The 17156-nt window shown below is 49.1% G+C and overlaps 1 protein-coding gene across 3 annotated transcripts in view; it reads right to left on the bottom strand.

Annotated features, from left to right (window-relative positions):
- The window catches only part of PMEPA1 (prostate transmembrane protein, androgen induced 1), a 39212-nt gene extending 22062 nt beyond the window's left edge, over positions 1–17150 (bottom strand). The window contains exons 1-2 of one of the 3 annotated variants that reach the window (XM_015647867.2): positions 16822–17150; positions 1831–1869 (exon numbers count right to left, since the gene is read on the bottom strand). In XM_015647867.2, the coding sequence (XP_015503353.1) occupies positions 1831–1869; positions 16822–16924 (142 nt within the window). In that variant the 5' untranslated portion in view covers positions 16925–17150. The remainder of the gene's footprint in view (positions 1–1830; positions 1870–16821) is intronic. The other 2 variants (XM_015647866.2, XM_015647869.1) reach the window with 2 other exon arrangements.
- Between the last annotated feature and the right edge of the window lie 6 nt (positions 17151–17156).

Below are 17156 nucleotides of genomic sequence, written 5' to 3'. Positions count from 1 at the left end.
GGGTTCTGGCTCTGCAGGCAGCACCAGGACGCTCCGGGAGGACGCGGGTGCTGGAGGTGACGATGTCTGGGAATGCCGGCCCAGGCTGGAGCTGCAGACAAGGACCCAGACAACAAAGGCGAGGCAAAAAGCCGTCTGATAGAGGCAGCCCCGTCTGGCAGGCCGGGCTTTCAGAAGCCCGGGCATGCACTGATGTCTGCAAGCACAGCTCTTCACTGGGCGCACAATTAACCCCGCAGCAAGATCACTAAAGTGTCCTGCAGCACACTCCAAATAGTATCCATCTGGTAAGATGAAAAAAACACAAAGAGTACAGGAGTGCAGCAAAGCAGCAAACAACTGGAGACTGCAGGGAATGACTCTACAACAAACAAAAATTATACTTAATTTTCTGTTATTTATATTCTAAGAAAACCGCATGTTTTCACTTGCATCTCTGCCTGCCTCCCTGAGGCACAAACACACACACACAAAATGGGAAGGCCAGGGAAAGCAGGAAGAGCAGCACAGCTCAAACACATCCCCGCTCACACGCTTTCCCAAATCACAGCACAAGAAAACGGGTGTGAGTTTTACAGCCATGGAGCAACAGCCAAACACCTCTTGCTGGAGCGAAAACGCCCCGAGCAGCCGCTCAGAGCACTGGGACACCGTGGCTCCCTTTGCCCGCCTGATCTGCTGAGATCTTACGGCATTAATATAAAATAAATGTAAATAAACCATTGATTGCTGCAGGACAGTTTCCCTAAGGGCTGGTGTGAGTGTCCCAGCTCTGGGGCTGATCCCAGCCTCAGGCTCCCGCGGTTCCCCTGCCTGATGTCTGCACCACGATAACGCTGCCGGGGGACCGGTGGTGTCTCACAGCTTTTCTGCATAAGCAAGGACTATCCTGCTGTGCAGCCAAATTGTGCCACCAGGCTCGAAATAAAGGAACTGAAATAATTCTTTTTTTCCTCTTATTTTAGATTATGACTTCTACTAATTGATGCTTGATAAAAGCCTAATGAATGATTTGTAGGCATTATAAGCATATTAAGGATCTGAGTGTGGTTATAAGCCAAGGTCATAAGCTCTATTGACTTTCCAAGCTCTATAGCAATTGATTTGCAATTTATTAAAATCATTCATTCACCACTTGTTAACAATTTATTTAGCTGATTCTTCCCCAGCAGGCTTGGGACATCATATTTCAGCAATGACACCTTAGTTTTGAGGTACTGTCACAAACTCAGTTCTAAACTGAGAGACAGACCCATAAACATTATAACAGTGTATTTTTAAAGACTCTTTTGCAAACAGGTTCAGCTCAGATCCAGGAGCCTGGTTTAACAGGGCTTCCAACACCTGGTTTTGTCTGTGCTGAACATGGGCATCTCTGACCACACTCAGCAGAAGTCCCACATCCCATGACTTAAAAAAGTTTCAGGATGCCAGCTACTTTCATAGAATAAAGCTTCTTTCCTCAAATTAACACTGCTCATTAGTTTGCCAGAGTAGCAGCAAACGAAAGACTACTGGTGCTAAAAATGACACTCAGCTTTTGTACATGTTTCTACATTGAACAGCAGAAGAAAAAGAAATCCCATCCAGGATTACCAAAGTGCAGCCAGACATGGATAGACAAAAACCAGCAGGTTTGCAGAGTCAGCCTCTGAAGACACCACTGCATCCCCCTGTGCAGCAGGAGAGCAGGTACCTGCTGCTCTGGGGGCCGGCAATGTCCCACCCGTTCCGTGGAGCAGTAACCAGGGTGTTTACGGCACAGCAGCTGCAATCATGCAATCAGCCTTCATAATTACATCTTGGCAACTCTTGAAATACTTCACTTACCCAGTTTACCTGGAAAGGTGCGACCTAAACATTCAGTGCCTGGAGACATTTGAAAGAAAAACAGAAAGGATCCGTCAGTGATGGGAGCCCCGTCCGAGCGGCTGCACACACACCCCAGCTCCCCTCCTGGGGACTCGTCCTGGCAGAGCTCCCCCTGGCCAGCAGACACCTGCTCCCACCATCTCCACAGGGCCAGCACCACCAGAGGTGCCACCACTCCTGGCTAATGACCCCACATGCTCTTCCCACACCAGACAAGGTCACACAAGGTCCCATTCCTCTCTGCCCTGCTTCCTCAGGACTGCTCTTCTGATCTCACCTGACAGCAATGCCAAAGCTTCACAGAGGTTTGTGAAGTTTCTGGGATCGCTCAGCCCACCCCAGAGACCTCCCTGCCACATCCAACAGTGCCAGACTGCCTGTCCATGGCCTAGGGCAGCACTTCAAGGCACTGGTGGACTGTTTATCACACACTGTCTCCACTGCAAACACACAGAGCTAAACCCCACACGCTGCTGAGCCTGGTGAAAGCTCAGGGTCTGCTGACACCCCATGCCCACAGCACTGTGGAGTGCTGAAAAGGAAGAGCCACTGCAAAATCTTGCCCGACACCCCGGGAGCAATGCCCAGCAGATGTATTCTCAAGTGAGAACAGCAAAGCAGCAAGAAGTTTGCAGCAAAAGACAACTCATGGCTTCTCTCTCAGCCATCAATGTGTGACTGCCTGCAACACTGAAAGGATTACGGGACATGGATCCTTCCCAGTGCCTGGCAAGCTGAGACATTCTGGGCTGGGTGGGAGCTCTGCATCCCACAGGATGCTCGCCAGAGAAACACGTGTACACAGGACTCTTTTATGAAGCCTGTAAGAACTGTCTGTCACTGATAATGGTTAATTGGTACTAATTACTACAGTCTGATCGGAAGGAGTCCTACTGGCCTATAAAAGTGGCCTTTAACCCGAGAGCAAGGGAGGCTGTGGCTGCCAGACACAGCACGCTGAGGCCACGGACACACCGCCCGCTCCTCACACTGCTCCTGCCTCTGCAGCAAGAGAGCAGACTGGCAGGCTCAAGGGAATATATCAGCACATCACTGCTCTCAAATAAAGCTTTAAAAAGTTACTTTCCATGTACCTGGGAGGACATAGAAAAGCAACTTTTTAGTCCCAGGAAAAGATTCAGGAGCAGAGTCACTGCCAGTTACTGCAGCAGCTAAATAACGAGGGGTCGTAGGCTGGGCTCACTGATGTGAAGTCAGGATGATTTAGATGCTTCACATGTGGGTGGTTCAGAAGTGGGCCTGCACACATCAGGTGTCACCTGAATGCCCACAGGCAGCCAAGAGCCTCCAGGCCCATGTGCAGCACCACCACCCTGCTGGAACGGGCACCGACACCGAGCGTGACAAGAAAGGAAAGAAAGGAATTCTGCCGAGCCAAACACCAACGTGTGGCAACAAGCTTGGACCTCATCCTCCTCCTCCTGCTCAGCCAGCTCACTGCACAAAGCCTGAAAAGGGGTGGGAGGCTGAAAAGGAGTGAAAGGCCAAAAGACTGGAGGCCAAAAAGGGTGGGAGTCCCAAAAGTAAAATGTGGAGTCTGAGAAAAAGGGGATGCCAAAATGACTTGGGAGACCCAAAAGGGTGGGAGTCCAAAGGAAATGTAAAAGTTCAGAAAAAGAAACCCTGTGCATGCAGCTGGCTGGATCAGGATCAGCTCTTCTCTGGCTAAATTTCCAAGAGGGTAGAAAGCAATGTCTGTCCCCTCCCTGCTGCACAGCCCAGGTGACACGGTGTGACACCCTGTGTGTGTGTGGACATGTGCTCCCATCCTGTCTCATCCAAGATCTTTGGACATGGTCTGGGCTGTGTGGGAGAAACCAGCCTGAACCCTCTGAAGTCAGGCAAGATTTTGGGATGCTGCTTCTCCCCTCTCTCTTAGCAAGCCTCTCCCATCCTCACATCTGCCCTTTAGGTTCAGCCACGCATTTGCCAACTTTTTAAATGCAAATAAGAATTGGCACATAAAGTCGGTGCTTTAAACCTGACCAGAGCCACCCTCAGCTCTCCTCCCTCCCTCCTTATATGCATAAACTTTTTTTATGCAATCGGCAGCAGGGAAGAGCTCCAGGGAGTGGCTGAGCCGAGCCCGGAGCCCTTCTGCAGCCGCAGTGCTGCCAGACAGCTCCATGGGAAGGGTGGCTCAGGCTCTCTGCCTACCAGAGAACCAGTAATTACCCTGGCTGGACCAACACCTGCTCGTGGTTTTGTCTTACACTGTTTGTGCAACCCAACAGGCTGCCAACAAAGCAGGGATGTACTTTGCCTAAACAGGTGAAAACATGAAACAGGGAACGGAGCTGCCGTGTTGGTCCCACAACGCCTCTGAGCAGCACATGCTGGAAAATCACTGCTGCTTCAGCCTGCAAGGCTGCAGAGCAGGGACAAGCATGGCATGCACTGAAAAGGCAAGAAATGAGGGAAAAGGACTGCCCATCTGCAGAGCCCAGCTTCTGGATCTTCTGGATCCAGCCCCACACTGCTGCAGGACACACAGATGTTCTTTGCTGGGCTGCAACCCCAGCACCAAAAAGCCTGGCTTGCCAGGAGAGTCTCACTAAACTGAGCATCCCAAGTGGGACAGCACAGAGGACATGACAGCCCTCACCCAGCCAGGACTGCCTGCACAGCAGAGCTGCTCCCAAAAATTCCCTGGGCCAGTTTAGAGCAGAAGTGCCCACTCCCATGCCAGGGATCCCTGTGCTCACGGAGCAGGAGCTCAGCAGTGGTGTGGGAAGGGAAGCATGAAGACCATGAGTGACCAAGGGAAAAGACCCCACAGCTACACCTGGGCCAGAATCAGCTCTAACCCCACCAGGTCACACCCAAGAGACTCTCTCCCCTCATCGGCAGATGGGATTTGTTGTAGATGATTTGTCCTGGAATAAAAACATCAGCCCCACCTCTTAGAGCATATTTACTGAAAGCCACTAAACATTAAACACAGGCAAAAAGTGTATCCCAGCAACATCTGGAATTTATCCCTTCTCCCTTCTGAAAAAAAAAATAAATCACGCTCTATTCTTTTAGAGAAAGAAAAGTGATTATATAAAATTATAATGCTGGAAGAAGATAGAGAAGAGCAGAGATTTTCTTTGAAACACTGTTTAGACAATTAAAAAGGGATCGTTTCAAAGAAGCAGCAAATACTATCTGAGCTTTTTCCACCCTGTCTCGCATTACCAGGCTTTCCTCCCATGCCTTGGCTAAGAGATTCCAAGGAAAGCAACAGAGTTTTTTTCATCCTTGCAAGACCTTAGTAAGCTAGAAAGGAAACCAGGTCTCAGGCCTAACTGGTTGAAGGAAGACTGAATAAAAAATTATTCTTCCAATTCCTGCCAACAGGATTTGAAGGCTTTTGATTTCTATGAAGAAAACCTGCTTTGGGATGAGCTTTCTGAAAGAGGATGGGTCAATCTTTACCCAGGAGAGCCAATACCCTGTCTCCCCAGACAGAAGAACGGAGAGGCTTTAAATAATAAAACAGGAAAAACCATCGGGACTAATATGAGGATGCAAGGTCAAAATGTGATATCCTCCACTTCCTGAGGCTGCTGGTCCCAGAATGGCTGGGCAAGGACCCCACAGCATCACCTGTGCCCAGATGCAGCTGGGGAAGCCTGGGTTCAGAGGGAAACCCTTCCCAGCCTTCCCGAGGGGGGAAGTGAAGCAGTTGCTCTCACTCCAAGCCCACAGAAGTGCCTCCAGCTACTAAATTACCCAACGACTTAAACGAACTGCATTGATCTGGCTGGAAAACAAAGCTGCAGCTCTTGGCACGTGCCCAGTTAGGAGGGTACAGCTGCATTTTTCACCTGCAAGCAGTTATGAGCACGGTTGGAGATGCCCCTTGCCCTGACACGGGGTGGCTGAGGGGAGAGACCGAAGGGCAAATTCAGGTGACAGGGAATCACCACCCCAGACACCTCTCAGACACAGTAAATGACAGGTATGTCCAGTTTTGCAATCGAGGGCAAGGCTGTTCCTAGAACAAGTCCCATTACTCAGGCTCCTCAACCCCCACCTCCTCGGCTGCACGTGGACTGGATGCAGGATTTCATCAGGACATTAAACTCAGAAGCTGTAAAATCACTGTGCAAAAACCCAATTATACCTATTTTCGTAACAGCCAATTTAAGCTTGTATTTAGGTCCCCTCACATACCCCTACGTTACATAAAGCATTTCTTCCACTTGAAACGTAGCTTTCTAAAGGCCATTCTGCTTAATTTAATGGATGCTTTATGTGGGTCTGCAAATCTCTAGGAATGCAACCAAGGAAGACACATGGCTGCAAGATACGGCGTGATCCCTTCCCGAGCACGCAGCAAGAACAGGAGAGGATGAAAGGCATCTCCAAACCCATGAACCTGCTGTGACTGGAGTGCACTTGTGCTCTGAAGAGCAGCAAAACCCCACGGTCAAGTCAAAAGAGGAATTCCTGAACATCTGCACACACTGTTAACCCATTCCAGACCAGCCGGCGCTCGCAGCAGGATGGATCCTTCCCTCATTCCACAGCCACCAGCTGAACTGAGCCCACTCAGGCACGCTTCCCTTGGATTTCCAAGAGCTGCTTTCTGCACTTCAAGTAAATAAATGCAGTCATCTCTTTTTCCTTATTTTTTTAAAAAGCCGCACTAATAAATAGCTCATAGCGAAATCTATTAAATTGAGTCTGTCCATTATGTTTATTGTTCCTTACAATTCAGACAACTCAGTGGAGGCTGAGAAGTATATTTATCAAGAAAACCCATGAGACAAGGAGGATTAAAAGCTATCAGCAGGACAGAACGTGTTTGTAACACTGCAGTTTGTTCTGTACCTCACACAGGACCCCCATTAGAGATTTCTGCCCCCTCCCCTTGTTTTTGAGCCCATCTCTGGCTCATCAGAGATGATGATTCCCAGAAAAAAGCTGAGGAAGGTGCAGTGTGTATATACTGCTATGAATAAGTCACATTAGAGAAACATAAACCCTGATTGCATTACACACCAGTGATCAGTATCATTAAGTGTTACACACCTTGAGTGTGTCTGAGCAGTTGGAGAGGGAAATGCAGAATTTGAAAACACATCTTCCCATTCAAGCAAAGTCCCATTACAGTAATGTAAGTGTAACAACAAAAATGAGATTCCTGCTTATTACGTAGGAAATAATTGCAATTTAAGATAATTTTCCCCTGAACTATGTGAAGCAAGTGCCCAACAATCGTTGTTTCTTCAGTGTCCTAACGAGAGCACCTAGCAGGCCAAGGTACTTTCAGAGCTCAGTGATGAACAGCCTAATCTGTATATGCTATTCTGAGGTATTGAAGCCAAGAGACCACCCTTGGTAAAGTGGAATAATGGTGGAAATAATGAAAACAACACAGAAAGAGCAGGACTTGCTCCTCCAGGAAAGACATCTGCCCTCAGTGAGCCCTTTCAGCCAAGCCAGCGCAGGGGACACCAACAACCACTGACTCGAGGTCTCATTGCACCAACACCTGGGAGGAGCACAAGGAAATCCAGCCTGGTTTCAGGCCTGGACCAGGCATCAAGGACAAGCCCAACCCTGGCTCGTTTCAGCTGCTGAGCTGTGGGTTCCACCCCGTGAAGAGAGCTCAGGGCTGCAAGGGTGAGCCCCATGTGCCCTGAGCACCGTGGGAAACAGCGCGGGAGGGTGTGGGCAGCGCGGGGATCCGCTCTGCTTTGGGGGGGATCTTTTGCTTTTGTAAGAAACAACGACATTAATCATAACATTAAACAGAAACCACTAAGGGGGAGAATTTCCAAGCTTGCTCAGCACAGAGCCCAGCCCGCAGGGGAGCTGCCAGCCAGCGGCTGCAGCCGGCAAATTCCCTGGGACTCATCCTCGGCAGCCAAAGCCACGGATGGAAGAGGCGACGAGCAGACTCAGGACTGTTTTAGGACTCAGGCTTGGAAATGTGAGTCTGAACACTCAGTGGTTAGATGTCTCTTGGGAATTCATCCAAATGGCACTGCTTCTCTCCCACTTGCCCTGCAGGTAAATCTCGCATGTGGCTTACACAATCTGTTGACTTAAGTAAAGCAAGGGCAGGAGAAGAAAGCTGCTCAGACATCAGGAGAGGCTCATCAGTCCTTTGGGCGAAAGTCTGGGTCACTTCCCCCTCCACAGAGAACTCACAGGGAGTCAGCCAGGCCTTGTCTCCCTTCATGGGAGCACGTGCAGTGAGGGTGCAGCAGAAACAGCGCTCAAAACATCAGTGAAAGGACAACAACAATGTATTGCCAAATTCTTCCATATTTTTGGCCAGTGCTGATGCTTAAATTCAGTTTACAAAAACTGGAGTCTGTGAGCTCTGTGTTCTAATCAAGTCCTCTGAAATCAAAAACTTAGCAGTGACTGTAAGGATCTCCCAGGGCTCGGGAGACAAGGCCATGGCCACTTCCAAACCCCATCGTGAGTAACACTCATCCATCCTGCGGGTGTGGGACGCTTCTAACGCACTGTGAGACCCCTCCATGCTCTGCAAGGGCAAGATCTCCTTGGGTACATGTATCTCAGGTGCAAAAGCAGCTGCAGCACCCAAGGCTGATGAGCAGGCAGGCTCTGGCAGACAGGGGCCAGAGGGAGCCCCCCAGAGACCCCCAACCATAGACCTCTGGAATGCTTCTTGCCCTGCTCTTTCCTATCACTGGTCCCAAACTCTCTCTTCCTCACAACCAACTCCAGCCCTGGGCCTGGCTCCTCCATCCCTGAGCAGGGCAAGAACAAGTGGTCTCCCCCAAAGTAAAAGCCTAAAGCCTGACCAGGGCACAGTTCTGACAAAGCTGTAGCCAGGGATGTTTTGTTATTGGAGTTATAAAGGCAGAATTAATTCTCACTACTAGTAAAAAGGGACAGAAGTAGAGAAAGGCCACCTTGTAAGATGCTGGTCATCTTCCCTCAAGATTTTACACCGCTGAAGATGCATTTGAGGGAAAACTGACCACCTGAGCAGCACTGTGAGATGCAGCACAGCCATTCTGCCTGGTGTGCCAATGACAAACCCTACCCTGAACATCAACACAAGTTAAGGCCAAATTCTGTGTGTAAAGCTTACAGTGACCAAGGTCTGCAACAGCAGAGATGGACTTAGCTACAAATATTCCCAGTGCAAGTTCCTGATCCCTGTCTGAATCTCAAGGAAAGCAGAAGAGCTGTGAGGATGGACAGCTCCTCAGGAGGCAGGCTAGACACTCAATCCATCTCTCGTATCAGACCTGCATTAACATTTAAACAAGACCTGCTGTTGTGATCTTTAGCAAGGAGCAGATGTGGTTTTGAGTAATGGTGAGCGTTACTTAACCAGTTATAGTCACTAATGTAATTGACACCTATTCCATCATCCTTAATACACCCACTTCTTTCTCTGATACCATAAATAGATTAGAAAAGTTTCTGCAGATGGCCATGACCCCATTTGTTTGTGCACTTAGCCATGTATGAATCACTCTTGGCTTGTAGCAGCACTCTGGAATTACTGAAAGATAACTAGTCGGCACAGACACCAATAAATGAATCATGCTTTCCACAAGACCAAACCTTTGGGCTTTTACAGACTCCAATTACAAAGTAAGAAGAAAAGAACAAAGAAATTACTCAGTCTATTTGCACAAAGTCATGCAGAGTTGATTCACAGTTTTACAGAATTATTACTGACAATCATTTGTAGGGGGTTAGAGTAACAAACCAGCTACTTTACATATTGGACAGAATGAAGAGATGGAAAAAAATCCCCAAGCCATGTCTTGCACATATTCTTTGAAAAGTAGCCTTGATTTTTGTGCCAGTAACTTTTTTTCATCCTTGGTACGCTCCAAGCCTGGGGGTTAATCAGTTTTCATTTGCCAAGGCTAAATTCTGCTTTGCTGGGTTGCTTGGGCCAAGTTTGCAAATGTGGGAAATCCTGTTGCACCTGCTGAAGAGCACAAACCATCACAGACACAATCCCTCAGCTCTGCAGGCATCAGCAGGGTCTCAGGAATGGTTCAGAGAACCACCATGTGCAGAAGCACTTGCCTTTCTAACTGCACGTTTTTCAGTGTATACTGCAAGTGAAAAATTACCCAGTCTGAGGCACTTTATTAAAGAGATGTGCGAGACTGAATACACCAAACACAAATGTGTGAACCACTTGAAAGCACTGTGGACATCCACCAACACTGACAACTTGTGAGGCAAGTTTCCAAAGATGTGCAAGGTGTCTTTATGTAACACCACAGTCTGGGACATGCGAACACACACACCACACACAGTGAAAAACACACCCTCTTCTAAATGGAGCATTAGCCTAGTCCTGCATCAGTGAGAAATGGCAAGTCTGACTACCTGGAGAAAAAGGAGACACTGAGGGATTACAGCTTTAGCACTGCTACCTCGCTGTACGCAGTGAAAAAGCAGCATTTAGTTAAAAACAAGCTAAAAGTGAAGGTGGACTTGATGCCAACCTGAGCCTGAACACAGACAGGGCCCTGGTTGTACCATCTCTGAGTGGGATGGATGACTGACATGTCTCAGGGCCACATGCTCCAAATCAGCACCCTGTACCAAAGAGATCCAAAAACAGGGATAACGCCCCACTGAGCACAGTCACTGACAGTCTGGGAGGGATGCAAGTCAAATGTACACACAGCATTCTTCATCTAAGGCCTACCAGTACCCTCTGCATGTACTGAAGACCCAACTTCCTGGGCAAATTTACCTTGCAAATGAAATGTGTGTCCTGTTTTACACACCTGTTCCACAAGCAGAGAGCTGCCAGCCTGGTACAGCTCATCAGAGCCACAGGAGAGGCCAAAACCAGCAGCAGAAGAGCTGCCACACATCTCCAAACCAATTTGGGAAAACCTGCTTATTTGTTCTCATGCTTGAAGCTGTTGATTTCCAATGAGAGGTATAAACCTCTCCCCAGACTGGAATCAAGATGACACAGAAAACTTAAATTAAAATCTTAACAAACATTCCAAATTCTTACCCCACTCCATGCTACATGAATTAATGCAACAAGCTTTCTCGTATAAGAACATGCAGGCACCAACGACCTTCTCCCTCCAACAAGAGTTTATCTGAGGAGGTGCTGTAGATAGAAGGGAAGGAAAAAGGTTCCCAGTAGGGCTGTCTTTAGAAAGCTGGAGTCATTAGAGCCAAGGTTTCAGGTGCAAGGCATGACTAAAAGGATGCATGTGCTAAACAGTAGCGTGTCCTTCAGAAGGGAAAAAAACCAGCTAAATCAGGAACCTGCAGTATTAGGTGGATGCTTGGATAAACACTGTTCAACACACCACAGCAGAAATGCTAATTCAAGTTTAGTTTTCACACCGGAGAGATTTCAGAAGATTTGCAAAGCTTTGATAATATTTAACATCTTTACTAATTTCCTTTTTGGTGCAGTCATAAATTTACCACAGTAGCCAAAAGATCTGGGATGAGCTACAAGTTCTAGCTGGCTCCAAAGCCAACAAGAATAATGTGTGCTGTTACTATTTTCTCTCAAAACATACCTCTGCAAAACTGACTCAAAATGAGAAAAGAAATTGTGAAACTGTCATTACAAAGAAGCATTTAAAATGCAGATCAAAGTGCTGCCTTAGAAGCTGTATTTCTTGCCAAATCATCAAAGCTCTCTTTACTCTCAATAGCTCCCCAAAATCCTCTGATTTGAATGATAAATTCTTACAACTGAAATTTATCTGCTTTAAAAAAACAAACAAAAAACAAAAACAATCAAAAAAGCCCAAACCCCCAAACTCCTTTCTCTGGTTACCAGCTACTTCATTAAGCAGTTCATTTGGAGCCACTTTCCTGTATTACTAAATTAAGTTTCACGGATGTGTTTATGCCTGCGTCTGCACACACACAGTACCCCGAGACCTCCTCAAGTATTGAAAACTTGTCAGCCCTCGGTGGAGCATGTGTGCAGAGTCTCTCCAGCTCTCAGAAGGGTGTGTGTGCAGGGTTTCTCCAGCTCTCAGCACCGGTTCCAGGTGCTGGCACTCAGGGAGCTGCTCCCATGCTCAGCGCTGGGATCGCCCTTGACCTGCTCCCCTACACCCTGCACTCACCCATCACTCCTGGAGGAGCTTCCAGACCACTACTGCATTCCCTGCACAAGGAAGCAGCAACACAGCAGCCACTGATCACTTCTGGAAGATGGAGATGAGGGGTCAGGTCCTGCTGCCACAGAATCCCTGCCCGTTCCTCCCTGTGCCGGACTCGGCCGCGCCGCTCGCAGACCGAGCAGGTCTGGGATGCACTTCCTCACCTGGGACCTGCCCGAGTGACCTACCTCCTGTCACCCAAAATAGTTATAAAATAATCACCCAGCAATTCAGCCACACAGACAGGAAGAACACTGCATAAAAACATCCCCGTTGACACCAATGATTCCTGTGCTTTATGGACGTCTGGGAGCGTGCTCATGGCGAGAAGGAAGTTTCCACTTAATTGCACGAAGTGGCCCTTGCACCTCTCTGCTCAGCAGCTCTCCAGCCAGGCTTCATCCCTTTGATGAAACCTGCCAGGAACAGATGCACTGTGTACCAGAGAACAGGAGGGATCTGATAAGACAAACCACACACCAGTACGGGATCTTCCTCCAGGAAGCAAACTGCTTGGCAGTTTTCACATGAGACGACACTGCAAATAAATGACCTTTTTTTTTCACTAATTAGGCTTAGCAAATTCTGATGGCTGCTGCTACCTGAATGAAACAACACTGACAGACATGACTGTACACTGAGTTACTCAGGAAAGGAGCTGGATTGTAATTACCCTCTCTTAGTGACACCATGTAGTTTGGTACTTCCCTTGGAAAAGTCTCCTCATGTCTCTCCACTTAAAATTTGGGTTTACAAATTCATTCTAAAACTGGATTTATTGAACCACCAACTTCAGCCTGGGAAATCTAAAATTATTAGTACATTTGGTGAGCAACAGCAAATAAAAGTAAGAACATGTAGTTTTGGGTGCTCTTCTCCCCATATGCAAAGGAAGCAGTGGTAGCAGCTAATTCAATATCTCAAAAATTTAGAAATCCCAGATCCTACCTTGGGAATTCCTAGCTTTAAGGAAAAGAATATGGTTGCTAATCTCCACACACCCTTCAGTTCTGGTGTTCTCACAAACAGGATCCAAAAACACCCTACGGAAGCAAACACTCGGGGGTGCAGGATGCCTCCATGCCAGAAGGTAACAGGACTTACTGCAGCAAACACCCTCCTCTGAAAACACCCTGACACTGCCTGAAAAGGAAGAAAGAACCATGTCTTGCCTCCACTTGGCATTATAAATGATCACCTCCGATTATACAGGATCACCTCTGGTGCCGTGTGCCAGTCCCGCTGTGCAGCACAGCACAATGCAGGTGTTCACCCACAGGAAAAAGAAAACCAAAGTTTGACTATTTTCCCTGCATTTCCCTCTCTGCGTCTTTTCATTCTCCCATTTGACATCAATTATAAAACACTAAGATTAAAATCACTACCTGAGGGCACAAAATAAACTGTAATTTTAATAAAGACCCCTGTGCTGTCCAGGCTGAGGGTATGAGACAGGGGACACACAGGGCTGGGGCTGCAGAGTGGCTGAGTCCCCTGAGATGACCAAAGGCACACACAGACAGCTCTTGAGCCACCATAAGCAAAAGCCACCCGTGCTCAGCTCCTCCAGGATCATACCTTGGGACGCTGACCTCAGCAAAAAGCAGAGCTTGTCACAGACACACCGCCCAGAGCCAGACACGGGGAACTCCCCGCTTTGGCTGAGGTCAAACTGAGATGCCACAACTGAACATCCTCTGTGCAAGCACTTTTGGGCTTGCTGAAATGCTGGGAGCAGCTCTGGCTTCCCTCCACGAGGAAAACTTTGGGGGGGAATAAAGAAGCACGCAGTTCTTATCCACCCTGCCCTGGAATAAACCATAAGTGCCGATGACAGTGTCGGGAAAGAAATACATTTGTCAGAAAAGCAGTGTGAAAGTGGAAAGGAGATGTGATCCCTGGTTGAGCCATATGCATTTGGTTTGTTATTAAACCAAAGAATGTGAAAACCTAGAAGTCTTGGCTTGGACAGGAACCCGCTCTCGCTCTGGGTTCGCTCGGTCCAGCCGGACACGGTGCTGCAGATGGGGGCATCGGCCTCGACTCCTGGAGACGCAAAAACATCTCCAAAAAAAATCCCAAACGCCTGGGATATCACTCCTGTGCACGAACAAAGTGTCTGCAGGAGCAAAGGCTCTGCCGAGAGCCGCCCAGCGCGGAGAGAGCCGCAGGGATGCCCAGGTGCCCGCGGGACGGCCGGAGCGGGCAGGTGGGGAGGCAGGCACGGAGCCTCGCTCCGCTGCCCGTGCCAAATAATTAGTTATTTACAGCTTCTTCCGCCACTCCGCTCACCCCTGACCTCCTTCACCCAGCCGAGGCGATTAGAGCCCACTGCTGCAGACGTCTGGCTGCTTAGCACCGCCCGGCATATTGGCACTCCAGCCCGGCGAGACTCGCGCCCCCGCCCCCAAAAAAACCCTTTTATAATCCTAATCTGGGAGCGCCACACACAGAAACCAGCTGCTTCCTCCACCGCAGCGCCGCAGCCGCCATACGGAATAAAGCCTGCGAGGAAAAGGGGTTTGGGCATCGCTTGGACAGTTAACCTATTTAGAGGGTTGTAAACCAGCCGAGTTTGCGTGTTCCTCCCCGTACCGCTTTCCTGAGGCATTCCTGCCTGGTAACTGAACATTTTGGCTGAAAAATTAAGGAGCATCTGGTGGTAGCTGCTCTGAGGTTCCCTTTAAGTCGTATCAGAAAGATACACAAAATCAAGCCACTGGAGGAGGAAAAACGCTGTAGAATGAATTTATCTCTCTTATTATTTATCAGCTCTGCCCTTTCCACTGGAGCCAGGTGGAGGAAGCGATCAGGTAACAGCCCCTATAGTGCCACCAAAGCTCTCCTGTAGCACAGAGGTGAGTGAACGCTGCCCGCCATCAGCAGGAAATAAATAATAACATTGGTGATAAGAAACCTACCCCAACATGAAATAAGGAAGGGCAGCAATAAGGGAGCTCAGCCCAAGGCTCCCAGGAGCTGATGGGAACTGAGTGTCAGGAGCCCAGAGCCGAGAGAGGCCAGGGGACAAGTCAGGGAAGGACCTCGGGAGCATCAGGCATGAGGATCCCACAGCATCCATCCGAATCCAGGCAAGGTCTCCTCCGGTGTAATTCGCTGTTCCCTGTCTCTCACACACCCCATCCATAAGCAGCACCTGCCTCTTACCAAGCCCTTCACATGCTGACAAAAATGGGGGGGAAAATGATAAACTATGCTATTTCTGAAAAGTCAGGGAGTGAAATTAAAAGCCTGAGTTGTTCCAACAAAACCTCATGCCAAGAGTTAGACTGGAATAGAAGATTTTTCTTCAAAAGACATTACACGTTTTAATTCACAACTTTTATCATAACCATGAGCCTTGATCAGACATAAAGTAAAGTCTCTCATCCTTGGGATTCTGTGGGACACAGTTTATGTTCAGCAATTGGCTGACACAAAAAAGAACTGTATCTTCATTATTTATACACTGCTATTGGTATGCACATCTAGCCCGGCCTGTTAAAGTCAGGGAAGAATAATGGTCTATTCAGTACCGGTAGTGTTAATAAAATCAGGCAAATCCAGCTTAGTTTTGTCTGAACATGAATGAGATTAAATCAAGATTAAAAGTGCATACAGTACAAAGGGTATGGTTTATGCTAAAATTCAGAATGAACACATTTTAGTACCCGGTATACAAATGCCTGCAGACCTTCTCCGGGACTCAGACACCTGAATTAAACAAGGATGAAGCTGGAGAAGGAGAAGACAGATGACACTGGACCAAAGCCATCCAAAATACCAAGGGACAGATGCTCTGCAGCCCCGCTGGAGGTAACGGGGCAGATCCTGTGCTAGCAGAAACAGGCACAGCTCAGCTGGCTCTCCCTGCACGCATTGAGCGCCAGCCTGCCCCGTCGCAGTGCCAGGAATATATGCAAAATCCAGACTCTTTCCCAAGTTTTCCTTTTGGGCCATTTTGCATTAGACTGTGCAGGGTTTGGATTTCATGGCACTGAACAAGGTGCTAAGCAGGGTACAATCCTGACAACCCTCCCGGTCTGGGATGCTTTGAAAACCTTCCCTTTACAGAAAATACCATTTGCTTAAAACTGCCAAAGAGCCCAACTAATTCCTCTCCCCTCACCAGTGATATTCCTTCTCTCTCACCTCCGTGCACCTCATTTCCAAGAGGAAAAGAGCACATAGAGAAGTGGTAGATATTTAGGTCAGGCACTGCCCTCACTGCTACTCTGCGAGGGTTGAAAAATATTAATGAAAAAACCCAAATCGCCCTTCGGAACAAAAAGCCCCGAGAGGCTGGAGACGGGGAGAACCGGTTTCCAACCACAAGCCCTGCTCGGGTGTCCGGTACCGAGGGGGCGGTGATTTACACGGGGGTAGCGCAGAGCCCCGGAGGAGGCTCGGGGGTCCCCGAGCATCACCCCCGCCGCAGGGGAAGGCGCGGGGCAGAGGCTCCGGGGCACGGCGGGGAGAGGGCGAGACGCGGGCGGTGATGGAGTCGCGATGGGGAAGAGCGGGGATCTCAGCGCCGGTGCCGGCGGGGAGCGGCCGGGGGAGGCTGATCCCGGGCAGCTCCGCCAGCCCGGCCCGCGCCGTGTCACACCCGCACCGACATCCCAGCGGCAACAGATGAGAGAGCGGGGCTCGCACACAGCGGGGAGGAAAACCACTCCGGGAGGAACGCGCATCGCAGCCAAGGGTCCCGGCAGCCGCCGGGAGCCCCCGCGGGAACTTCCCCGCCCGCGGCGGGGCCGCCGGGCACCCCCGCACCCCGGGCACCTCCCGCACCCTCCCCCGGAGCAGCAGGACGGGTACTTACTGATCTCCATGCTCTGGAACAAAGACCTTTTGCAGTTGCATGTGCAGGACACATTGGGCTGAATAGCTACGGCCGTGCTGTTCAGCCCCATGAAGTTATACATTTAAACACACACACCAAAAAAAAAAAAAAAAAAAAAAAAAAAAAAAAAAAAAAAAGGGGTAAGGCGACGGCGACACAAAGAACTTCCCGGCCGCCGAGCGCTCCCCGGGCAGCACCACATAAAGCCGGGGCTCCTCCTCGGCGCGGGGGGGCGGAGGGAGGGAAATGCAGCTGCGATCAGAAATTGGAAATAAAAAACCCCGGCGCGGCGCAGCGCCCCCGGCAGCGGCTCC

The sequence above is a fragment of the Parus major genome, chromosome 20, assembly GCF_001522545.3.
Source record: "Parus major isolate Abel chromosome 20, Parus_major1.1, whole genome shotgun sequence".
Classification (NCBI taxonomy): Eukaryota; Metazoa; Chordata; class Aves; order Passeriformes; family Paridae; genus Parus; species Parus major.
This window is presented reverse-complemented; position numbering and strand designations above follow the sequence as displayed.